We start from the raw sequence: 27,500 nt of genomic DNA, 5'->3' as shown, positions 1-27,500 counted from the left end.
GGCCTTCATTCAGCCGACGAGTTCAAACACAGAGTTCACAGCGCCGACTGTTGCCAGCCATTCCAAACATTTAGGCTTTGATTTCTGTTTTTCCAAGTTGGTGAGAAGCAGTCGTCCAAATGGGGAAGTGACATCTTCACTGCAAACAATGAGCAGACCAACAAAGAACTGTGGGTTCCAAAAAGAGGAGCCATGCAAGAAAACGACAACCAAGAATATTGGATCGCTGTGGAAACATTGTGCTCTCGTTTGTGTAGCTTTCAACGGAACTCTTGCTGAAGCCTTAGAACAGCACCCATGTTGCAGAGGTTTTTACACAGATAAGACCATGAGCTACAATCTTCTCCTGCACATGATCAAACCCTAGGGAGGACATCGGCTGAAAGGAGGACATGTTGCAGGAAAACTGTTTTCCAATGGTGTGCAATGTGGAGTTACAGCTTGTGCCTGAGAGGAGGACCTGCAAGGCTGAAGCCCTCACAATCAACACCAACAAAACAAAAGAACATTTCTACCAGTTGGACGGTGGCGTGGCTCAGAGGTAGAGAGGTCATCTAGCAACTGAAGGGTCGCTGGTTTGATCCCCACTTCCCCCGGTGACCATGTCCAAGTGTCCTTGAGCAAGATACTGAACCCATAATTGCTCCTGATGGCCCTGCCATGGACTGGTGACCCGACCAGGGTGAACCCCGCCTCTCACCCAATGTCAGCTGGGATAGGCTCCACCCCCGCGCCCCTTACTGGATAAGCAGTATAGAAAATGGATGGACTGGAGGACAACAGTGCCAGTGTTTTAGAGAGCATGATAACTCCCTGCACGGTGTCTTCCATGCCAAACTGCTGTCTAATTTCTCACATCCATGAGACCAGACGGAAAGATGTCCAGCTTGCCCTATGACCTTGTAGTCCCTCACAGGGAGACAACAGTCTTCATATTGAACTCTGAAAAGCCTCATTTCATGTCAAATGAACAACACCCTGCCCCCCCCCCCCCCCCCCAACTGCTGGCTATTTTAATGAATTTTTAAATGAGTCAATGTGACTCCAGCTGGGAATCCTCAGGAAGTTCCGACACTCCGACAGCCAAAGCTATGCTTTGACACGACGTGGAGCTGAGCAGCGGAATTCATACTATCTTTGACTTTGAAAGCCAGGGGATGGTGACCCTGACCAGACTCTGGAGAATTCCGAGTGAAAACCCCACAGAGCGACACACAGTAAACTCTGGCGGTGTGCTCAACCAAGCATTCAGCACTACCCACTTTGACAGCAACGCTCCGCTGAGTGGAGAAAAGTTGACGAAATGTCACACTTCTGTGAAAAGTTGGTTTGACAGCAGAAGCTTGACAACAACAGCAGGACACATTCACACACACACACACACACACACACACACACACACACGCACTCTCTCTCTCTCTCTCTCTCTCTCTCTCACACACACATACACACGCACACAAACACACGCACTCTCTCTCTCACACGCACACAAACACACACACGCACTCTCTCTCTCTCTCTCACACACACACAAACACACACACACTCTCTCTCTCACACACACATACACGCGCACACACACACACGCACTCTCTCTCTCTCACACACACACACTCTCTCTCACGCACACACAAACATACACACACTCTCTCTCTCTCTCTCTCTCTCTCACACACACATACACACGCACACAAACACACACGCTTTCTCTCTCTCACACACACATACACACTCTCTCACACACACACAAACACACACACTCTCTCTCTCTCTCACACACATACACACGCACACAAACACACACACACACTCTCTCACACACAAACACTCTCTCTCACACACACACACAAACACACACACACTCTCTCTCTCTCTCTCTCACACACACACACACAAACACACACACACACTCTCTCTCTCTCACACACACACAAACACACACACACAAAGCAATTAAGGAGCAGGATGCTGCAGGAGTGCGGCACAGTTGAGAGTTCATATGCAGTTTTTATAGATCGTTCCATTAAAAATCAGAAACTAAACCTCTACAGTGAATGTAACTGCTATCATGCCGCCGCCTCTGCTGCTTCTGCTGCGGTTTACCTGCAGGACCTCCACTACAACCCTACAACTGTTGCTCCAGCTTCACCATTTGTGAAATACAGCACTTCCTCTCATCAACTGAGGATGTTTGAAATGGTTAAGATGTCCTAAATAGGAATGAAATTTGTCTGTGTTTGCGCATGTATTTGTATAGATGTGCATGTGTTTTGTAGTAATATTTGAATGGGTTACTTTTCTGGGAGGTGAAGTACTTCAAACTATTTGGGCTGAATTTACAAAAGGACTTCCCTGCTTCTGCATACGCTGTCTGCAAATGAGACCGAAATGGCCTTCGTCATTCGCATGGCAACGTTGAAATTCAGTCTCGATCGTGCTGCCAAACAAATAGCATATCAGTGTGCCGATGCCATTTGTGCAAATTATCCATCCGTCCATCCATCCATCCATCCATCCGTCCATCCATCCGTCCATCTGGATCACGGGGACAGCAGCCTGAGCAAAGCTGTCTATTTATTTCATTTTTGTCTTCATACTGTTCCTGCCTGGACCGATATTTCATCTGTGCTGTATGTCATGCACGTACATTTGACAATAAAGTTGACTTTGACTTCGAAAAGGGACCCAGACTTCTCTCTCCCCAGCTACTTCATCGAGTTCCTTGAAGGGGATCCTGAGGCGTTCCCAGGACACGCTGGGCCTTCACGTGGTTCAGCTGAAGCTTGATCACTGGTTCAAAAATTACTCCACCAGCCAAGATGTTACCATGGCAACTGTCAAAGCTTCCCTCCTAACAGCAGCTTTTATTTAATTTACAGCTGCTCCAAGACTCTCTCCCCTCGTTAGCCCCTCCCTCTTAGATATGATCAGTGTGGTGCTGGTATCTGGTTCCGTCCCTCAGTCCTTTAAAGAAGCAGGAATTAAACCAACCTCAAAAAAGCAACCCTGGATCCAGAAGTTCTACCAACTACAGACCAACATCACATCTTCCTTTTCTCTCCAAGGTTCTGGAGAAAGCAGCTGCTAAACAGCTCTGTGACTTCTCCACAGCAACAGCTGATTGGAGGATTCAGTCAGGTTCCAGGTTCATCCTAGCACAGAAACAGAACTAGTCAAAGGTACCAGTGACCTCCTACTGGTACCAGATGAGGGACTGGTCTCTGTGCTGGTCTGATTAGATCTCAGTGCAGCTTTGATACCATTGATCACCATATCCTTCTACAGAGACTGGAACCTGTCACTGATATTAAAGGAACCGCACTAAACTGGTTCAGGTCATATTTACTAGGTCCATCTCAGTTGGTACTAGTTAATGATGGTTCCTCTGAGACCACTACAGTCAGTTCTGGTGTTCCACAAGGGTCTGTGCTTGGACCAGTCCTCTTCACCCTGTACCTGCTTCCTCTAGGTCACATGATCAGGAAACACTCCATTAATGTTCACTGCTATGCAGACGACACTCAGCTGAACTCATCAATGATCCACATGGAACAAACCAGCTGACTAAACTGGAGGCCTGTTTAATGGACAGAAAAACATGGAGGACCATCATTTCCTTTATTAAACTCTGATAAACTGAAGTTCTTGTGCTGGGCCCAAACACCTGACGACCACCTGATCTGATGAGACAGGTACCCTGGATGGCACCACCCTGGCCCCCAGCACCACCGTAAGGAACCTAGGAGTTCTCTTTAACCAGGATCCTTTAACTCCCACATTAAATCTCCAGGACGCCTTCTTCCATCTACGTAACATCTCTAAGATCAGACACATCCTGGCTCAAGAAGATGCAGAAAAACTAGTCCCTGCTTTTGTCTCTTCCAGGCTGGATTACTGCACCTCCCTCCTATCAGACCGGACTAATAAGTCCCTAAAGACTCTCCAGCTGGCCCAGAACGCTGCTGCCACGTGTTGACGAGAACTGGTAGCAGAGACCTTGCAGGGTTCCTGCTGGTTCCTAGAGTTCTAACAGTAGAATGGAGCCAGAGCCTTCAGCTATCAGGCTCCCCTCCTGTGGAACCGTCTCCCAGTTTCAGTCCAGGACCCAGACCCCCTCTCTAGGTTTAAGAGCAGAATTAAGACCTTCCTTGTTGATCAGGCTTATAGTCAGGACTGCTTAAGCTGGCCCTTAGATCTGCTGCTACAGGCTCAGACTGCTAGGGATTTTGGTGGCTGCTGTTGCAGCATGTGCTTGCTGATGGAGAATTGTTGGGTGGAGGTTCATTGAAGGAGGGAGGTGCTGGACCTGCTCTACTTGGACAGAGTACTTTGGTTGTGGTTTGGTGACACACAAATAAACCTGACTTGACAACGCGGAGGGTGGTTATTTGCTTCCGCGTCATGCATCCAAAACAGCACATACACACACCTACAAGTTGATTGTCCCTCACATATATTATATTATATATTACAATATAATTAATGATAATAATAATATAGTAATTACGACTTAACACTGACGGGGCCTGTTTGCGTTGTATTAGATGGTCTCCTGTTCTGATGACCTCACAATTCTGGTGCCCAGGAGCCACAAGCCATTGATCGTAAATTCAACATTCATGCATTTTGAAATTGCTTTACAGACAAATATGTCTTCTTATTTGGCCATGCTTCCTGACTAGGTCACATCAAGCTGATATGAAAATGAATATTCTGAGTCGTAATTATTCTAGACAAAAACAAATCATCCTGAAAAAACATTTAACAATACAATAATACAAACAACCAAATCCGTTCTTTCTGAACTTCAAACTGTCATGCAGTTTTGACATGACTCACTCATCAGCACTGACCTGAGAAAGATCAGCTGAGAAATATCAATCACATGCAGAAAGTAAGCAGACAGAAACCTAATGAGGTCAGCTCTCCGCGGGCAGCCAGAACCGCCTGCTTACGGACATAAATTATGAGCCATTCACATCAAGTTGGAAACCTCGTTTTCTCAGCTGTGGTTGTTGCTTTGTTCTGAGCAAAATGAAGAACCAAATGATGCAAACATCTGATGAAACAAGTTCATTCATTCATTCAGTCTTTGAAGGTCACATTTAGCTTGAAATACCTGAAATAAAGCCTGCGCTGCTGGAGGAGAGCGGCCGCTGTGGCTGCCACTCTACATGAGGTCATCCAGACATCATTCAGCTCATGGCTGAGAAACACTGACATTAACATCCTGCTGGCTTTGAGCTGAACTTTGACACTCCATCAACAAGATTTTCAGATTCAACTCAAGTTTGCAGTCTGAAATTCTGGACGTCTTCTTTGGAATACGTGGTCAGGTAACGGTCAATAAATTGGTTCTAGGGAAGAAACGATGACAAGCCTCATAATTCGCTCAGAATCATATATTAAAATGTGCAGGCAACATGCACACACATGTGGCACAAATGATACTGGATGAGTACAATAACCCAACAAGCTAGAAGCATGGCAGCTACAGATGCTAGCTGTGGCTAGCTGTTCTAGAGTCAGTCCAGTCACAACTATTGCTTCAGTTTTCTGTTGCCTCCATGTAACTTCTCAATAACAGTGAAGCTAATTATCATTAGCAGGGCAGCATGACATGCATTACAGCCTGTTTTCATTCTGCTTCTTAACAAAAAGGTGCAACGTGTTCACACAACAAGAGCCATCCGTCCCACTTTTCTGTGACTGTTCCTCAGTCACGTAAGGATGATGTCATTACTAGGAGACTCTGTCCTCTTAGTTGTGTGATAAACACTTGGTTTTATAGACCAGGACAAGTGTCAAGTGTATCCAAGTGGTAAATGAAGGCAACAGGTCGTCATCAAATTTCTCACTTGAGAGCCTTCTTCAGTACAAAGCTTCATTCACTGTTTAATGCCTTTTCAATGACTTTATTGTAATTCTTTAGCTACAATAAACTTATGTAAGCGTAGGGTTGAGGTAGGAACCACTTTAGGCTAATAAAAACCAAGGTGTTTCATTGAGAGACTAAACTGCACCACAAACTGCACAGCTTGAACTTCCATGAAAACTTTGAGTTCCCAAATTTGATTGATTAGAAAGTTTCTGGACATCAAGCATGCACAGCTTCAAATGGAGCAGGCTGCATCGTTCCATGAATATAATGATCAATCTGCCATGAATCACACAGTCATTGACTTCCTGTGGTTCTGTAGACAGTCGGGAGCTGCTCCACGCTGATTCTGAGATCGGACAGCGGGTTCATGTCGAGTTCACCAGCCATCAGGTTTTACTTCATGAAACTCTGGATCCTACGTTTCCTCTGGATTATCCATATCAGTTCTGTGACTGTCTGCAGGCTTATTACATGAAGCTCTTGCTTTATATCAGGGCTCACATTATGACTCGACTGCTGCCGTGCACATTTAATGATCAAATGCAGTCCAGCTCGTTTGCTAGAAAGAACTGAGTCGTGTCTAAAGAAAAGCCTGTCACTGTCCTTGCAGCCATGTTAGGGACCTTCATTGGATATGGGGCATATGGGATATGTTTGCATCCCAAGAGGACAGTTGTCTTTGGGTTGGACATTGAGAGCTCATTAATCTACAGCTGTTTGGAGAGGATGTATGTAGTAGTAGTAGTAGTAGTAATAGTAGTAGAAGTAGTAGTAATAGCAGGACTGGGGTAGCTCATAACTGAAGGTCACACCAACTCTGCACTCAGTGAGTCTCCAAACTTTCTTTGGATTCTTTTTGGGTTGCTTGCAATGACTGTGAAAGTACTTTCCATTTATATACACTCTAGGTTTGAATTTTAATGGCAGCTTATATATATATATATATATATATATATATATATATATATATATATATATATATATATATATATATATATATATATAGTTTTGTAGCACCTTTGAGGAAACTGAAACTTTTGGATGGAGGGGCCTGCATGACCCAGTTTTCCACTGTGTGTGTGTGTGTGTGTGTGTGTGTGTGTGTGTGTGTGTGTGTGTGTGTGTGTGTGTGTGTGATATCTGTCTTTTTGATTTTTATCAAATATGTCTGGGCAAGAGCTAATGACCATGGAGAAACATCTCTTTATTTTTAATAGTACTTCCAGCCCATAAATCAGTTTGAACAGTAAACAGAGGAACATGAGTAGAGAGGACAGGAAAGCAATCTGTCTCCCTTCTGGACTCTAACTCTAGATACATAAGTGTGTGTTTGTGTGTGTGTGTGTGTGTGTGTGTGTGTGTGTGTGTGTGTGTATTGATGAATAGATCACATTAATCAGTAAAACGAGGCTGGATCACCAGAGAGAAACTTGACGGATGTTCAGTGTCACACTTTAAATGTGTCAAAAGAAACAGTGACTTTGACCCTCGACAAACTGTTCATCATTGTGTGACTGACAGAAGTGGGTAAACATCCTACCTTAAAATGTAATCTTATTCATCTTATCTTTAACTGTAAGTGTCACAATAATGCAGCAGTTGGTTGAGCTGAATACTTCTGCTGCAGTGTAGAAGTGTGAAATGAAAGTATCAACATGTCAAACTCACCCTGGACAGGACAACCTCGAGGGTGATGTTCTGAGGAGGAGCGCTGGGTACTGTTGAGACAAACAAGCGTATCAGATCAAAGACACATTTTTTGAAGAACTTAGACACCTTTTGAGACCATCAATGCTGCATTTGTGAATATGTTAATTGAATGTGGCCATGTTTATATTCTGTGTGTAATTTACATCACTGACTGTTCACTTGCACAACGTTGAAAGGAAAAATAAATAAAAAAACACTCCAGAACAACCTGTGGTTCTCAACAGGGTTCCACAAATCTAAAGGGTCTCGAGATGAGGCTCATGCCACGAGCTTAATGGAAGTGAAATCCTGAATCAGCTCTTTGGTTTTGTCTTGTGATCTTGTGGGGTGGCCTTGAAAAATTAAAAAAAAAAGATGATTATTTTCAAAAACAGTAGGTCCTGAGTCCAGACTGGGGTCCAACAGGTCCCTGCCGAGCCACAGTTGCACATCCATGTCCACATGCATGGACACTCGTGGCCTACGAGCCTGCCATCTTAGACAGATGTGGGAGACAACACCACTTACGCATTTGGTGGACCAGCACAACACGTTTCAACTCAAACTTATGAGCAAAGTTAAGTATCTTGGGCATCTCATTACAGACCAGTAGAAGGATGACCAAGACATTTACACGCAATGCCGTTCTTTATATGCTCAAGCAAATAGTTTGCTTCGCAAGTCTGGAGCATGTACAGATAAAGTGAAGGTGGCTTTGTTCAGAGCACACTGCACTCCTCTCTATACTGCCCACTTGAGGTCTAATTAAGGCAAAGCAAGCCTGCGTACACTCCAGATAGCGTACAATGATGCTTTGAGAATTTTGCTGAGGAGACCACGTTGGTGTAGCGCCAGTGAGATGTTTGTGGCTGCAGGTGTGAATACACTGCAAGCCACGTTGAGAAATTTTATGTATAAATCTATATGTCATTGAATAACTCAGAGAACTGTATCATCATGGCATTGACAAGCATCAAACTTAGCACCACACGCTATCTGTCCAAGATATGGAAGCATTGGTATGGTAGTCTCCTTTGAAGGTACTGACTTTTTACTTGTTTTAAGTGGTCTGTACGTATTGCATTGCGAACATGTTGTGATGGCTCTTTTATGGTGTCTTTTATAAATATATATATATTTTGTATGTATTGTTTTTGCTCTTATCTGGGCCTTTGAGTCTGTAATAAAGTTATTATTATTATTATTATTATTATTATTATTATTATTATTATTATTATTATTATTATTCATAATATGAAATCTGAGTTGAAACTAGAGGCCAACATTATGATCATGAACATATTATGTAGTGATCATAATTTTGGCCCTATAATTCTCTTACAGACAGCCCAAATGCTAACATTTAGTTTAGTTTATTAAAGGGACAGTGCGCACAGACACAAATACTAAAAAGTTGGCAGCACTAGATTTAGCAGGAAGCCAATTGGTAGTTCAAGAAAATGACACAAGACACTCAATACCCAACATCTGACAGAGTATATGGCATCCAGAGTGAAGTACAGTATGCAAACGCTGTAGAATGTAAACTGAGCTAGCTCAAGTCTGTGCTACAATCGTAATAAGTGCAAGATGATGCATCACAGTGAAGGTGCTGTAATTCAAGGTCTGCAGTACAGACGGATGGGAGGGCTGGGACACTTGGAGAAATCCTTTTCTTTGCAGCTTCGCAAACATCTGAGGATGGATCAGTTCTAAAAGTAGAGCAGCTTTGGGTTACTGGAGCAACGCTCACAGCTCTGGTCCTCTAGGTCAGGAGTTCAAAAAGGGTTCTTTTTTTGTTTTTTTTGTTTTTAACCCTGTAACCCAGTGGCTAGGCTTGCACCACCACTATGAATGCTAGCTCTGCACACTCAGAGCTTGATGGTTCAGACAGTCAGGTCTTCAGCTGCAGTGCTGCATCTGCTGACAGTCTCTGCTGCTCCATGGGCGCGAGGTCAGGTCAAACCATTTACCCATTCTTCTGTGAGTCAGGCAACATTACTGGGTGCCAGATGGCCTTATTCAGTCCAACCTAGGAAAAAAAACCCTCAAACACATTGGCTTACTGTGTGCACATCCCCACAGGACCCACCCACAGACCGACTCTGCCTCTGGTTGGTGAGCACTTGGGGCTTTTAGGCTTGTGGACTGAGGTGGATCAGGGACGGAGCAGAGAGGATAGAACATAAAACACTGGCTGAACTGTAATGGAGGATTTTGAGAAGATGGTAAAGATGTTTTGCTTGTACCCCAGTTTGTGAAACATGATCCACGGGAGGCTAAACATGTCCTGGAAAGTCTTGGATGGATTGGTGTATCCTCTCATGTCAGTAGTTTCCATAGTAACAAGCAGTAAAAGGGAATACAATTCGACTTTGAGTCATTGAATAAAAGCATCTTATCAAAAGGATGCAGCTGATAGTTGCTGGAGCTGAGCTGAGTCATGCCAATTAAAGTTGTGGGAGTCATGAACACATGATCACAACGACGATCCCGGACTGGAGAACTAGCTTGTGTCGACTGAAAGACCAGACTCCTCAACCAAACACCATGTTTTTAGGGTTTGTCAACTGAGTGTAGAGTTGAAGCTATCTGGTGTCACATCACCGCTGTCAATCAATCAAGCCGATGTCAGGAACACAAACAGGAGGGACACAGTTGGACGGATGCTTTGACGACAGTCAGCATCAAAAATCTGTCACAAACAGCAAAACAAGACAGGGCACATGACAGGTGTCATCGCACTCATACGGTCTCCGCCCCTCTGAACCATCGGGACAGCAGGTTTTTCTGAGGTAGGCTCTGTTTCCTCAACAGCTCAAAATATTCCTGAAAGATTAAAAATCCAGAGATTGGCACAAAGGGGGAGGAGCGCAGAGAAAATAAAAAAACATCACAAGGACGATGAGAGGGAAGACAAAAACAGATTATTACAAATACAAGAAAAATTAAGAGGAAAAGACCAAAGTGTGTGATGAAAGAGGAGGGAGAAGAAAAAGAAGCTCATGAAAGATGAAGGAAGCAAGACAAAAAAGAGGATGATGTAAACAAAGGAAACAGATTGAAGTTTTAAAAAATGTAGAGGAGAAGAAACCAAAGGACAGAATGTATGTTGAAATGAACGATAATATAAACCCGGAAACCTAGACGTAATTCCTGTGAGATAAAGATGTGAGAGAACAGTGGAAAAGCTCACGAATGGTGAAGAAGAAGATGTAGCAGATGAATGACAGGAGGAGTGGAGGACAGGATGATGAGGATGATGAAGATGCAGCAGACAGTCGATGAGGCAGCAGATGTGTGAAACTGAGGCAAACTGCGGCGCTCCAGTTGAGAATCAAAGTGTTTTGGTTCCAATGAACTCTGCATCTGTCCAACCAGATTCCTGATTAACTGTCCGCAGCTTATCTATTGATTCAGCTGTTCACTGTGTGTGTGTGTGTGTGTGTGTGTGTGTGTGTGTGTGTGTGTGTGAGTGGTATTGTGGATTCAATTAGCCCACAAGTCATTGTTATCTGCGAGATGCAGACGGAAGATGCTCAGTCCAGCCTCTCCGCATCTGTGTATGGTTTCAGATCAGTTGTACGGTGGCTGCAGCTGGGCTGAGGACTCTATTATCTCTGGCTGCCTATGGACGGATGATTATTAATGACCTTTAACATGAGCACTGATTCACAGCTGAAATGGATTCCATTCAAGGGAAACATTACTGCATCAATAGTCCACACCAACTTGGGTGAGGGCCTTTATCAATGATTTCCTCCATTCCATTTTAATACTCAGTGCTTTGGGGATGTGTGTTCGCCAGCTGCACTGCTCGGGAGAAGTCGGTGCTCCTGCGGCTCCCTGGCTGTGTCGTCCCCTCCCTAGAGAAGCTGTCCAGGCCCCACTGCCACTCTCTTCCCATCCCGCTCATCACCTGTTGAACTGCTACCATCAGGAAGGCAGTACAGGACAATAAAATCCTGAGCAAACAGACAAACTCAGAAACGGCCCACACCCAAAGGCCATTGCTCTTCTAAACAAAGACTGAAACAACCACACTCTCTTTTTCAAGTGTGAAAACCTGTGCAATGTCTCATTACGTTAATTTGCTTCACAATTGATCAAAATCGTCATTATATATTTGTGAATTTATAAATAGGGAGCAGTTACTTCCTGTGCACTTCTTTCTGAATTCTTCTGTTTTCTATTTTATTTTGCTGTTGTATGTTAACACAACGTGGTTTACTCTGGTCGTTCTGTGAGTATATATGCAATTCCTGTGCTTGTTTCCTGGTACCAGACAGCAGACAAACGAACAAAACCAAAAACACAGAAGAGGGTGAAGGAGGCTTGGAAAAGGACCTGGAGGGGAGATGTCCTTTGAGTTGACTTTGGGGAACAGTGAGGGACTCACAGAACGTGAGTGATACCACAGAGGGAAACATTCTGTAGCCGAGCAGTTGCCAAGAAGAAGGCTCTGTCCTCCAAAGGTCGGACCTGAGGCTGGACGGAAGGCCAGCAGGGTTGGTTGAGAGGTCTTGAGGGCCAGTTCTTGGAGGGCAGTGGGATACTACCGATGGGGTAGCGCTGAGGTGGTGGAGAAGTGAATGAGTGGGGTCTCAGGGCTCTGAGCCGCATTCACACTGGTTCAGCAGCATCACCAATAACAAGGCCTTTGCTTGCAAAAAAAAAAAAAGTCATGCACTGACTGGAATGAAATTAAGATTTCTGAGTTGAATATCCTTCAAAAAGTGAAACACATTTGCTGAATATGTTATGTTGAAAATGTGCTTCTCACCAGCTAATGACTCTCTCCCACTGAATCCCATTTTCTGGTGTATTTTGAACTTTTTCAGCCGTCTCTGGAAGTCTTTCAGCCTGCTACTGCCGCCTGAGTCCGTGGCCTGCACTGCCAGACACTGTTTGAACTTTGTAACTTGTTGGACGTCTGCGTCTCTGCTGGCCTGTTGCATCAACTGTTTTCTGCACTGCTTCTAATCTTGTGTACCAAATCAAGACTACAAGTGAAGACTCTGTTGCTGAATTTTTCCGCCTTTCCCATGTGATCCCTGTATAACCCTCAACTAATAATCCTGCAAACTACGAACTGTGTTTTGGTTGGTTTCATAGATTGTAGCCTGAGACTCTCAAGCAATGTTTGTCCTTTTGTTTCTTTGATTTTTCGCGCTCATTATACTGGTTCTCTCTGGATGTAATTTAGCCTGGTTACATTTACAACTGGTATTAACAGGTCTCCAGTGGCAACACTGCGCTATGACTTTAATCTGATTGCTGACATCACACATTTAATTAATTAATTAAGTTAACCTTAAACACAATGGGGACATCGGTGACGCAATGTTGAATGTCAGGAGGGCGTCACAGGTTATGTTCCTGCTGAGGGCAGCTGTTTGAGCTGCCGCCCCCCAGTTGTGTGTTCCATGTTTTAACTACGCACACAATCAGCTGCTATAAAGGATCATTCAGGAATATTGTTTTAATATATCTAGTTTATTCCGGTAAAACAACACCACTCCTTCACAACACACTACTGTGGAGGCACATTAAGACATTCATCGTGAAGCAACAAAAGTCATGCGCCCTCCTGTGTCCCTTCTGAGCACCCTTAGCCACAGCGTGGTCCTACTTGTGGCTGTATACAAAAAGAAAAAAGACCAGTAGTAGTTTGTATGGAGCTGGCTGAGTGCAATGGGACAGTGGCGATGGATAAAAGAACACCCGTGGACCTTTGAATGGCTGGTTTCACTTTAAGGCGGCCCGGTGGAGCAGTGGTCCTCACTGTGGCCCCCCAGCAAGAAGCTTGTGGGTGGAGCCCCGGCTGCAGCACGGGTCTTTCTGTGTGAGTCTCCATGTTCTCCCTGTTCCTGCTGGGTTCTCTCTGGTACTCCAGCTTCCTCCACAGTCCAAAGACATCAAGAGGGACCAGGTTAATCCAGACTCTAAATTGACCGTAGGCGTGGCTGGGAGAGCCAATGGTTGTCTGTCTGTATGTGTTGGCCCTGCCATGGACTGGTGACCTGTCCAGGGGGAAGGCTGCTGGGATAGGCTCCTCCCCCACTACCCTGAACAGGAGAAGAGGGGGAACATGGAGGGATGATGGATGGATGGAGGGATGGATGAAGGGAGGGAGGGGTGGGATGGATGGATGGATGGAGGGGGGGACCAAGGGATGGATGGATAGAGGGATGGATGGATGGATGGAGGGATGGATGGATGATGGATGGATGGATGGATGGACGGATGGCTGGATGGTTTCACTTTAAAAGCTGTAGCGGAGCAGAGCTGTCAGCCCGACCGCAGTTTATGACAGCATAGTCCTTGAAGAGACAACATGGACCCAGCCTCTTCTCCACTCGTGGACAAAGACAAAACTTCCTGACCAGCCCACGGTTACAGACGTTACTCAGACTCTGATGGAGGGGAGCGTTATTGCTCAGACAAGACAGAAACAGCCTGTTGTGTCACTTGTGGTCCGCTAGCTTACTGATGTCATGCTAACTTTAGCTTGGTTTTTGAATCTGAAAAGAAAAAAAAATGCCGGAGTGAAAATAAACTGAAGGAGAAGCTTCACAAACGCTAGAGTTCTCGGAGGTTTCTGAGTGTACTAACAGACTTCCGGAGTCCAAATGAGACTCTGCGCTCACAGCGATCTGACTGATGGGGATTTAACGTCAACTTTCAAGTGGTCACTTACAGCAACACTGAGACACTCGCAGCTGACGTCACCTTGGAGTGTCTCTGTCTGCTATGATCCCTGTGGACAGAGGTGCTGTTGACTCAGTACCTGGTGAACTCGACCAGAATGAGCATCATCCAGGTCTGTTTAGGGGCAATCCAAACACATTTTGTTTAAAAGTGGGCCTTAAAATTGGAGGGATAAATATGACCTGTTCTACATAAACTATGTTGAACTCTTTGTGTTACCTTGCACAATTGATTAATATTTCAGTAAGGAAGGCTACTGACAATTTGATGTGAGGCTGTGATTTCATATTACTTATCATCTTTGCTTAGCAAGATTTTGGCTCAGAAGCCAAGGCCTGCCTGGACAGGTGCCTGTCCTGCTGAGTTCAGTGATTTAATCAAATAAAAGCCAGGGCTTTTTGCTCTTTGCTCAGAGTTCAACTAGAATAGCAGCAGTTTACTTGGCAATGTTCTCATTTCAACCAGTCATTTCTGATCTGTTATTGAAACACTCCACTTGCTGGGTCCAGTTCACCCTTTTGCATCTTTACAAATATCCACTGAGAGGGTGTCTTCACGCCAACGATGGTGTGAGCAGGGCCCTGCATTGCATTCACATCATGTCTTTGCTCTTTTAGGGGACGGCTGGGTTTTACAAATGTTATCATGAGTAACTTTCCATTTTGTGCAACTCAGATATGGAAATGGCCTGCCAGGATTGAGGTAATTAATGGGCACGATGTCAGTCTGTTCAGAAGCACATTAGAACCACTGGGATGAGAGAAAATGGCCGCGGACAAGCTTGGGCCAGGGTAAACATGTTTGAACAAAGTTCTCACACTTGTTAAGATATTGAGGTCGAGCTCACCGTCTGATTGGGTGGTGACAGTGGCAGTGTCAGAGGTGGGGCCTGAGCCGTAGCGGTTGATTGCCAAAACACGAACTGTGTAGCCTGTGAACTTATTGAGTCCCTCCATCTTGTAGTTGAGTCCGTTCACGTCCACACTCTGAATACACACCAACACACAGGAGAGGAGACACTTCTTTCAGTCCCAGGTGATCGCCACAGGACCTTTGGATTCATGGTTTAATCTGACATGCGATGGCACTCACCTGTTCCTTCCCCGATGGGCTCTCGGTCCACAGCAGCCTGTAGCCCAGGATGGGCCCGTTGGCTTGACTGGGCGGCTCCCAGCTTACCTGGATGGCGGTTGGAGACAGAGCCTCAGCATGAAAAGACTCCACCCGGCTGGGTACCTGGACTGTAGAGACATGCAGGGGACAAAACATTGCTTTTTGACAAATACACAAATTGACATACTTGTACTCGTACACATTCTACAGACCAAACAAATATATCTTTCCTGTTATCATCAGCTACAAAAAAGGGAGGTCAAGTCCAAGACAGCATCTGTTTTTTTCCTTTATTCCTTCAGCAGACTCCCTGATGATGAAACATCCTTTAACATAATCTCCCTTTGCCTTTCATCACGTCTGCTACAAACTGGCTCTACTTGGATGACAAATTCCAATGTAGGTCAAGGGTTCATTCCAGGAGCCAATTCTGCTCAGAAAGGGGCCTGTCAGAGCGACGAGACCTGGAAGCATTGCAGCGGCCGCCATGACTATTCTCCAAAACGCAAAGGAAAGAGGGTTCAGTGTTTCCCGGATTAGCTCCCTGTTTTGTGTCTTACGGTCAGGTTTGGTGGTGATCCTCAGAGGGGTGGAGCTCTCTCCTGGCCCTACATCATTGTAAGCGATGACTCTGAAGCTGTAGCTCTCCTCTGGTTTCAGGTTGGAAACTGTCAGCTCCAAAGATTCAGGCTCTGACACATTTACTGACCGCTCTCTGCCACAGAAAAAAACAAAATCACATGTTTTGGATTACAAACACAATAAAATACAGATTTTTTTAGTCAACTAAAGTTAAGTTTTCACTGAGTGCTTTGCATAAATCAAATATCTGAGGTCAGTCTGACTCGATTTTGACAATAAATACACACTTCTGATTAATTCAACTAAAAAAATTAGACTGAAATTTTCTACTTTCTACCACTGCATTTAAAGGGGACCACAGTTTCTTTTGTAGCAGTGCAGATAATCAAGACTGTAATCTATGTAATCCCTCAGTAACTGCAGTTAATCCTCAGATTAGAGCACCTCTGTAGCCTCTCAGTCTTCGACTAATCACCAAATCACTGACGAGACAAACCAGCTGCAAAGATTAGCCTGCTTCCACTGCAGCATGATGCACACACTGTCCCTGGCTCTTTTCAGCTCATTGTGAAGTGAAACTGCTGAAATTATCATCTTGATATCTGAGACATTTTCAAAAAAATCCCATATAGACAGATGTTAGGAATTCAGTTCCTCTTCAATGAGAATGAGCACGATCAAGAAATTCTGCCTGTTGATCCAGTGAGATCAATTGATCAATCACAATTGATTACATGTCTGTGGGGTCGTCAGTCCAGCCAAGACCCGAGCGGGACGGAAGACAAGGGAGGAGACGCACGGCCGGCTCGGTGTCTGGAACGCTCACATAAATACAGAGGCGCACTGGATTAGACTTGTTAAGACATGGGAAGGGCATCGCATGAGTAAAACCTCAATATACAATATATAACCAAACGATATCAATGGCCAGCACGGTGGAGCAGTGGTTCTCACTTTGGCCCCCCAGCAAGAAGGTTGTGGGTGGAGCCCCGGCTGCAGCACGGGGTCTTTCTGGGTGAGTCTCCATGTTCTCCCTGTTCCTGCTGGGTTCTCTCTGGTACTCCAGCTTCCTCCACAGTCCAAAGACATCAAGAGGGACCAGGTTAATCCAGACTCTAAATTGACCGTAGGCGTGGCTGGGAGAGCCAATGGTTGTCTGTGATAGGCAGCTCCAACACCCCCCCCCCCCCAAGACCCTTAACAGGATAAGATTGGTGATGCTAAATGGAGGTGAATCACAGGTCAAATTTGCAGTCAAATATCAGCCCAATTGATTGACACTTCATTTGACCAATCAAAGATCTCCTTCTACGAGGGCAACTGCAACAAATTGTGTTGATGACTGGCATTTGGTGCAGCCAATATGCTGGTGATCACAGTTCAGCAGCACCTAGGAGCTCACAGCAGGCGGGTATCCAGCTGTGCAAAGGAACAGAAGTGTGAAAATGTTCATGTAGAAAGTAGATCATGGATGGCAAAACAAAAATAAAACACCCAAATGTATGATGGTGATTGTACATAAAAGTTAGAATAAATCAAAAACAACATTTTTATCCATGATCGGTGACTGCTGTGAATGCTTGACACAAAATGAATGATGATTTTGATGAAATCTTGAATTGAATGAGCTCAGCCTTGATGCCCTGACCTGAATACGTGTCCCAGCTAACATCTCCCAGCTCTATTCGTCTGCAGAAACCTGCTTTCAAAAGAAAATTTCGGTGAGAATAAAAAATCCTTATTGTCTATGTGTTCAAATGTCTACTCGTCTATGCCAGTAGCACTCAATTTACAAATGAGACCAACATCGTACAGCGATTCCAGATTGTTAACCTCCATACCTCCAAGGAGGTCATGTAATCAACATTGTGTGTGTTGTGTGTGTGTGTGTGTGTGTGTGTGTGTTAGATAGTCATTCATGGACAGGTTTTGACAGGAACCTGCTTTGATAGGTTATATTACAAGTAAAAAATAAACTTTTGGAGGTGATGTAGAGCAAATTGTAGATCCTGAAGCTGAGCAGGCACCAGTAAACCCAGAGCGTCTAACCAAGATAGAGACAGCTAATTAAACTAAAATACGAACTTAACTAATCCTGGTGGCAGAACACAAGAAGAGGGAAGGAACCACTGGGAACACTGGGAACATGGCTGTGGGTGATGACAACTGATTAATTTACAAGACACACAGGACAACTTAAAAGAGAACACAATCACGAAGAGATCTCAAAGAAAACAGGAAGTAAGAATAAAAGGAAAACAAGATACAACAAAAATAAGAAAAGAACCAGACATGAAAAGTCCAAATTGAAAATTAACAGTCAAGTCAAGACTGTGACTCTATAATTAGGGTTGTTTTTCCCCATCAGAATCCAGGCACAGCGCCAGGGAGATGTCGGGTCTGGGATTACAATTCTGAATTCCAAATTTAAATGACTACAAACACGTGTGAATCCCCATTCATGCTCTATTACTTTGCAATTGTGGGGGTCGGCTGTCAGTCATTTCTGGGTTTCCTGTCAAAAAGTCTAGCCTGCTGTTTGCATTTGTTGAAATGATTGATGTGAACTGAATTGATGTGTTTTTAACAGGTAAAGATGAATGGATGGGGGCGGCCAGCTGGAGCAGTGGTCCTCACTGTGGCCCCTCAGCAAGAAGCTGGAGCACAGGGTCTTTCTGGGTGAGTCTCCATGTTCTCCCTGTTCCTGCTGGGTTCTCTCTGGTACTCCAGCTTCCTCCACAGTCCAAAGACATCAAGAGGGACCAGGTTAATCCAGACTCTAAATTGACCGTAGGCGTGGCTGGGAGAGCCAATGGTTGTCTGTCTCTATGTGTTGGCCCTGCCATGGACTGGTGACCTGTCCAGGGGGAAGGCTGCTGGGATAGGCTCCACCCCCACCACCCTCAACAGGAGAAGAGGGAGAACATGGAGGGATGATGGATGGATGGAGGGATGGATGGATGGATGGATGATGGATGGAGGGATGGAGGGATGGATGGATGGATGATGGAGGGATGAATGATGGAGGGATGGATGGATGGATGGATGATGGAGGGATGGATGATGGATGGATGGATAGAGGGATGGATGATGGATGGAGGGATGGATGATGGAGGGATGGATGATGGATGGAGGGATGATGGATGGATGGATAATGGAGGGATGGATGATGGATGGATGGATGATGGATGGAGGGATGGATGGATGGATGGATGGATGGATGGATGATGGAGGGATGGATGATGGATGGATGGATGGATGATGGAGGGATGGATGATGGATGGATGGATGGATGATGGAGGGATGGATGATAGATTGATGGATGGATGATGGAGGGATGGATGATGGAGGGATGGATGATGGATGATGGAGGGATGGATGATGGATGATGGAGGGATGGATGATGGAGGGATGGATGATGGAGGGATGGATGATGGATGATGGAGGGATGGATGATGGATGATGGAGGGATGATGGAGGGATGGATGATGGAGGGATGGATGATGGATGATGGAGGGATGGATGATGGAGGGATGGATGATGGATGATGGAGGGATGGATGATGGATGATGGAGGGATGAACAAAATGAACAAAACCCAGTCCAAAACCCTTCCAGGTAGAACCCATTGTTCCTCAGCAGCCTCTAAATGAGACATCTCCCCAAAGTCACAGTGAGTCCTCATGTACTCGTATGTTGATTTGACGACAGCAGTCCAGAGAACTGCTGCTGGACTAAAGTGTTGAGGAGAACAATGAACCAAATAACAGCAGCAGCAGCAGCAGCAGCAGCAGCAGCAGCAGCGGCGGTGGCGGCGGTGGCGGTGGCAGCAGCACAGAGGTTAATGAAAAGGTTCTCAGGGTTTATGAATCCATATTTTCCTGTGAGTAGCAGAGTAAAAGGCAGCAGCGCCAAGCTGGATATCGAATTTACCAGCAGATCTGTTTCTGCCAGAGTGTGAACTCAGAGTCTGGGGTCAGACAGAAGGAGATGTTTCTAACTCTCTCACTGATCTGTCTCTCCTTATTCTTTCCATCATCATTCTCCTTTTTCTCTTTGACAGTGAGATAGATAGAACCTTTCACCTCAGTGTGTTTCTATCTCTCTGTGCCCCCTAACCCTAACCCCCCCCCATCTTCAGTTAAATCCCTCTTGGCTGGACTGGACTAAAAACTAAAAACAGGTTTGTCGCTGATTACAAGGACCACGTTGGGCCACTGGTGGGTCAGTCCAGTGTGCCAGTCTCTAATTTGGCTGCTTCTCTTTCAGAGTGAATCAGTGTGAAGTGATGTACAGCAGTGGCAGATGCAGCAGCAGCTCTCCTCCTACCCCACGAATGAGCTGCTGCTTGAAAGCACCAGGAGCCAGATTTGAGCAGATTTGTGAACTGCCACCCGCTAAGGTTACGCCAAGTTCAGTCTGCCTGCTAAGGAGTACATGCGCCACCTAGTGGGAGCACAACTCAAAGAAGAGCTTACAAATGCTCCCATTGCCCATCTCAAGGTTCTTTCTTTAAGTCTCAAGGATGATAAATGATCCAGAACCTGCAGATGGAGTCTTAAGGTGTGCTGAAGAATAACATTCCTGAATGTCCAGACTCAATTTTCAGTGATTTGCTTTGTATTTGGCAGAGGTGAGTTGTTGTTTTTTTGACTTGCAGAGAACTGCTTAGCTTGCTAGGTAGCTGCTTTCACAGCTGCATCCCCTGAGAGGAAGACTATCGTACAGGTGAGATCCACATCATTGGGCCAAACTTCATTAAAATGTGCTGATACTCTCCCCCTCACTGAGGAACCTGGGAGATAACGCTGCATCCTTTGCAACCTGTACCTCACCTAAAAATAGCTTTTGCCTGTTCCTGCGAGATGCTGTGGTTCTCAGCAGGCAGGTGGAACTCAGCGTATGCCTGGGTAGAGTGTTTGGCTGTTTGATAAAGTGGGAGGGAGGTGGAACCACTCGGCAGCACCAGAACACACATGCTATATCATCTTGCTGTAGATCACGTGAAGATGCAACAGTGGCATTTTGATGTTTGGAACATGAGGGTTACTTGCTGTGAGCACTCGTGGAGCCATGACTTGGACGTCAATATTGCGTGTAGGTGTCTTCAGGCCAGGACTCCCATATAACGTGGAAAATGTCTGACCATGTGGAGTGCAGTAGCTCCAGTTTGCTGTTCCATGGCTATATATCAAACATGGCTGCCTGGCCATCGGCAAGTACAAAGTTGAAATAGATGTGGTTGACCCAGGAAAGAAGAAAATCAACGTGGAGATAAAAACCTAAAAACCTGCTGCTGCGACAAATGTGTCCAAGAAAGTTTGAATAATAATTTTCATATTTTAGTAAGAAAGAAGTGTGGCCACCAGAACAGTAGTCATGTTGGGCACAGAGATGATTCCAGTGACACTTCCACACCTCAACAATCAACAGCAGATGAGAAGTTTATATCAAGGAATTCCCATGATGGACACACAGACCAGCTCTGTGACAACCTTTTCCAACTCTGACCACCACGATCCAGACGTCTGAGGTTTGACCCGATGTGTGTAGTTGGTGATAATGCCACAGGCCTGCTCACACAGAGCGCATCACGACTGAGCAACACAGGAGTCTACAGGGGCCTTTACTGTTGTGAATCCAGGAATGGGTTCATGATGGCTCATACAGCAAACAGGGAACGCTTCACAGCCTTTATTGAAGGAGATGAGGTGGTTCAGGTCAGGCAGGGGTCTAAAAGCGTACGAATGTCCAGGAGTGTCTGGTAGCAAAAGCAAAAGATGAAGGCGAGGTGCACTTGATATGGAACTCACACAAAGAGGGGAAAATAATGACAAATCCAATTATTTTTCAAAACATGTGCAGAACAGGTGCAGTAGAACGACCGTGCCAAATGACCGCGCGACATGGAACGCTGCCAAAAGCTTGTCGTCTTCATTCTTTCTGCCGCTTTCTCCCTCTTCATCTCTCTTCTATTTTTCTATTTTATTGTCAATATATTTCCTGGAAGTCATTACAAGTGACATTTCATCCTCTCTCTCCTTTTACTATCTCCCTTTCTTCTGTAATCTTTCATTTATTTTCTCTCTCTGTCTCCCTTCCTGCCCTCTTGTTTCCTACAACTTATTCATGCTGACAAGCCCATCTCTGGGTTTTTTACCAAGTCATTAGGACTGACAAAAACATTGGCCTGTGTTCATTTTCTAAGTCATTACGACTGACAGAATCTCTGTCGTTCTGTTTCATGACGAAACCTCGCTGCCTTTTTTGTCCAGCATCCCACTCAGAGCGCTAAATCGCTGCAGGCCAGTTCGTCTCTAAGGTAACACAGCCTAAAAGCCTGGATGTGAAAGCATTCAGCTGGAGCCTCGACTGTCAGAGGTTACCATTTAACACCAGCGGGGGACTCGCCAAAGTCACCCAGAGCTTTTCTACTAAATGTACCGAGCTGCTGTGTGGAGCAGAGCTGCCATCAAAGGTGACACATATTGTCCTTGACACCATCAGACCTTCATCTGTGGATAGTAACAACAACAACACACACACACACACACACACACACACACACACACACACACACACACACAAAAACACACACACACACAAATCCAAGCTGTGATTAGCAACTATAAAATATCATAGTCCTCCTTTATAGTGTCAGATATTTAAGGTGAATGCCCTGTTTCAAGCCTTCAGGGATTCATAAAAGCTGGACCCACCATCTCCCCAGCAGGAACTTACGCTCACGACCACAACTGTAACTCAACTATAACTGTGACAGGAACTTTGATGAAGAGCCAAAGCCAAGCAAGCGTTAGGAGTCTGCTAAATAGACTGATTGGAAATGAGCTCTTACATTGGATTTTGGATCATGACACAAAATCAGCGCTGTGACGAATCCACTGGTTAGTTAATCTAGATCCTCTTCTCTAATGAACACTGATATATGGCGCCTAAATGCAGTTGTTAGACGAGAAGGCAAAGCAAATGCTCTCTTATCATTAAGAACCCCCCAGACTTTAATGTCACACGATGAGCTTCACCCTTCCTCTGTTCCACTGTGGTGATGTTTCAGTCCCATGAGGTACTGACATGTGACGAGAACGTGGCAGCAACAATGAACAGGGGATGTGACTCTTCGATACCCTCGATTTACATCCAGGGTGTGAATGCACATCAATGAAGGCCTGACACTGACACTCTTTATCTCTTCCTGCCTCTTCCTGCTCTACTCTGCAACATCCATCTGTCCATCCATCCCTCTATCCCTCCATCCATCCATCCCTCTATCCCTCCATTCATCCATCCCTATATCCCTCCATCCATCCATCCCTCCATCCATCCCTATATCCCTCCATCCATCCATCCCTCCATCCATCCCTATATCCCTCCATCCATCCATCCCTATATCCCTCCATCCATCCTTCCTTCCATCCATCCCTCCTTCCCTCCATCCACCCCTCCCTCCCTCCCTCCATCCATCCCTCTATCCCTTCCCAAACTACATATCTATTTGCTTTATTTGGCCTAAGTTTAAAGACTTTCTGTCTTGTAGCGACAGCCTTTCTTTCTGTAAACTCTCCACTCTAAGCTAGCAACGGCTTCCCCCTCTCGCTCTCCTCTCTCCTGCTCAGTGGGCCACATGTTCAGTTCCTCCTCAGCCTCCTTTAGTGGTACTGATAAGTGCGTTAAATGTAGTTTGTTTGTTTGTAGCGTTGGAGGCAAGGCTTAGCGAGGTTTAATTGGACCTGCAGTGGCTCCGCACCGATGAATCCAATCAATTAGCCGCTAGATCTAGCCAGTCCCCGTTAGCTGGTGCGGACCGCCTTAGCTTAGCCCCATCTAGCGTTCCCCTGGCAGCTCCCGAGCAGCCAGCAAACCAGGGTGACTGTCTGAAAGAAGCATAGTCCGAAGCAGAAGCCTGCTGTCAGCAACAAACCACCGCTTCACGTCTCTAACAGGTTCTCCCCACTCTGCGACACACCCGCCGAGAAATCTACTCTGGTAATTGGAAGTTCCATATTCAGAAACGTGAAATTAGCGACACCGGCAACCATAGTCAAGTGCATTCTCGGGGCCAGAGCAGGCGACGTTGAGTCAAATTTAAAACTGCTGGCTAAAAGTTCACGTAAATACGATAAAATTATTATCCACGTCGGCGGTAATGACATCCGACTATGCCAGTCGGAGGTCACAAAAACTAATATTGAGCCGGTGTGTACATTTGCGAAGACGATGTCAGACTCCATAGTGTCTCTGGACCCCTGCCTAATCGGACCAGCGACCACATGTTTCACCACATGTCATCATTCAACCGCTGGCTGTCGAGGTGGTGTCCAGCAAACCAAGTGGGCTTCATTGATAATTAGAAAACTTTCTGGGGGAGACCTGGTCTGATTAGGAGAGACGGCATCCATCCCACGTTGGACGGAGCTGCTCTCATTTCTAGAAATATGGCCCAGTTTATAATAGAACCAGAACCCTGAGAACCAAGAGTTGAGACCAGGAAGCAGAGCTGCCATCTTACACATTTCTCTGCGCGTCCACTAGGGGGCAGTTACCCACCCAATACTACATAGAGACTGTGTCTGTCCCCCGACCACGTCGGTTTATTCACTCCAGTTCTACTGTAGAGGAGTCAATCAGAAAAACCTAATCAACATTAACACAACAGCTAAATTAACTCAAAAAAATCTAAAAATTAGATGTGGACTTTTAAATATCAGATCTCTGACACCAAAAACTGAATTGGTGAATGAATTGATATCTGACAGTTGTGTTGACCTGCTCTGTCTCACTGAAACCTGGCTGCATGATGATGAGGATGCTAGTCTGAATGAACCCACTCCTCCAGTCACATTAACACTCACATTCCCCAAGGCTCTGGCCAAGGAGGTGGAGTTGCTGCCATTTTTGACAAAAGTTTAGTAATAAATCCCAAACCCAAAATAAGTTTCAATTCATTTGAAAGCCTGATTCTTAGTTTGTCTCATCCAACCTGGAAAACAATACAACCACTCTTATTTATTATTGAGTACTGCCCTCCTGGTCCTGACTCTGGATTCTGATCTGAATTCTCAGAGTTTCTATCAGTTTAGTTCTAAATCAGATCAAGTCCTGATTGGAGGAGACTTCAGTATTCATGAGGATGTTGATAACCACAGTCTGGTGCTGCATTTCTCTCTCTTCTAGACTCAGCTGGTGTCCATCAGTCTGTCCATGAACCCCTCACTGTCTCAACCACACCTCCACCTCCTCCTAACATGTGGAACTGAAGCTGAACATCTAGTTGTGTTTCCACAGAACGCTTTTATCAGACCACCAATCAATCACTTTGGAATTTATTCTAATCAACTACACTCCACTCAGGAAAACTGCAGTTTCCAGATGTTTGTCTGATCAGGCCACACCTGGATTTAAGGAAGTGGTTCCAGTGGCACTTTATTCAGTGTCATGTCCCACTGTAACAGAGGACGCTGTTGTCCACCTTAGTCCCTCCCAAACTGATCATTTTATCCATAGAGCAGCAGGCACCTTAGCAACAACTCTGGACTCATTTGCCCCACTAAAAACTAAATCAATAAATCCAAGGAAACAAGCACCTTGGAACTATTCAGAAACCAGACAGCTTAAACAAAAAACCCAGAAGTTAGAGAGAAGATGGCGCTGCTCAAAACTGGAGGAGTCTCATATCATCTGGCAAGACAGCCTTAAAAGTTATAAGAAAGTCCTTGGTAGAACCACAGCAGCCGACTACTCAGCACTAATAGAGGAACACAAGAAAAACCCAGGTTCCTCTTCAGTACTGGAGCCAGACTGACAGAGCTCTACTGAACCAAGTAGTCCTGTTTCCCTGGGCAGCAAAGAGTTCATGGACTTCTTTAATGACAAAATTTTCCTGATTAGAGAGAAACTTCTTCTCCTGCTGCCATCAGCTGACAACATGGCACCCAGAACCCAGAACCTTAGAGGCAGCTGGAGGACAAGACACACACCTGGATAGTTTTTCTCCCATCAGCCTTCATGAGCTCAGTTCAATAATGTCCTCCTCTAAACCTCCAGCTGTCTCCTGGACCCCATCTCAACTAGGCTGCTCCAAGACTCTCTCCCCTCGTTAGCCCCTCCCTCTTAGATATGATCAATGTGGCGCTGGTATCTGGTTCCGTCCCTCAGTCCTTTAAAGTGGCAGGAATTAAACCCTCCTCAAAAAACAAGCCTGGATCCAGAAGTTCTACCAACTACAGACCAACATCACATCTTCCTTTTCTCTCCAAGGTTCTGGAGAAAGCAGCTGCTAAACAGCTCTGTGACTTCTCCACAGAAACAGCTGATTGGAGGATTCAGTCAGGTTCCAGGTTCATCCTAGCACAGACACAGAACTAGTCAAAGGTACCAGTGACCTCCTACTGGTACCAGATGAGGGACTGGTCTCTGTGCTGGTCTGATCAGATCTCAGTGCAGCTTTGATACCATTGACCACCATATCCTTCTACAGAGACTGGAACCTGTCACTGGTATTAAAGGAACCGCACTAAACTGGTTCAGGTCATATTTACAGGGTCCATCTCAGTTGGTACTAACTAATGATAACCCCTCTGAAACCACTACAGTCAGTTCTGGTGTTCCACAAGGGTCTGTGCTTGGACCAGTCCTCTTCACCCTGGACCTGCTTCCTCTAGGTCACATGATCAGGAAACACTCCATTAATGTTCACTGCTATGCAGACGACACTCAGCTGAACTCATCAATGATCCACATGGAACAAACCAGCTGACTGAACTGGAGGCCTGTCTGAAGGACAGAAAACATGGAGGACCCATCATTTCCTTTATTAAACTCTGATTGAAATAAAGATGTTTCTGTGGCAGTTCCCAAAGAGGTAGAAAATGATCCAACACTGTATTTAGTTCATCAATGTACTTCTTTAATGTTAGTAACGGTACCGGGATCTCCTGCTCATGCATCCCAGGCAGAATCAATGACTTAGCTGCAAGTCACCTTATTTGAACTCTTGAACATCTGGAAGTAGTAAAAGGGGTTTTACAGAGGGGGTCTCACAAATCTACTGAGCACCAGGACTAGTTGGTGACATTCCGACAACAGGAAGGGACTGGGAATAGTGGAGATAACACAGACACACATTCCAAGAACATTTGTCTTTTAGATCTACGTAAGCTTATATCATGTATATGCTTGACTTGTAAGTATACGTGTGTACAAAGTATTATTAAAAGATAATATATAAGACAACAGAAAAACACTTAATATCACTGATAAACTGAAATTTTGTGCTGGGCCCAAACACCTGAGGACCACCTGATCTGATGAGGCAGGTACCCTGGATGGCACCACCCTGGCCCCCAGCACCACCGTAAGGAACCTAGGAGTTCTCTTTAACCAGGATCCTTTAACTCCCACATTAAATCTCCAGGACGCCTTCTTCCATCTACGTAACATCTCTAAGATCAGACACATCCTGGCTCAAGAAGACGCAGAAAAACTAGTCCCTGCTTTTGTCACTTCCA

General features: G+C 45.2%; 1 protein-coding gene across 3 annotated transcripts in view; it reads right to left on the bottom strand.

Annotated features, from left to right (window-relative positions):
* Positions 1–27,500, bottom strand: part of dcc (DCC netrin 1 receptor) — a 330,071-nt gene that overhangs the window by 144,858 nt on the left and 157,713 nt on the right. For all 3 annotated transcript variants that reach the window (XM_086186581.1, XM_086186582.1, XM_086186583.1), the window contains exons 9-12: positions 15,955–16,109; positions 15,374–15,522; positions 15,129–15,267; positions 7,550–7,599 (exon numbers count right to left, since the gene is read on the bottom strand). In XM_086186581.1, coding sequence (XP_086042707.1) covers positions 7,550–7,599; positions 15,129–15,267; positions 15,374–15,522; positions 15,955–16,109 — 493 coding nt within the window. The remainder of the gene's footprint in view (positions 1–7,549; positions 7,600–15,128; positions 15,268–15,373; positions 15,523–15,954; positions 16,110–27,500) is intronic.

The sequence above is a fragment of the Aulostomus chinensis genome, chromosome 19 (assembly GCF_037954235.1).
Source record: "Aulostomus chinensis isolate RoL2024-O1b breed Wild chromosome 19, RoL_Achi_v1.0, whole genome shotgun sequence".
Taxonomy (NCBI): Eukaryota; Metazoa; Chordata; class Actinopteri; order Syngnathiformes; family Aulostomidae; genus Aulostomus; species Aulostomus chinensis.
This window is presented reverse-complemented; position numbering and strand designations above follow the sequence as displayed.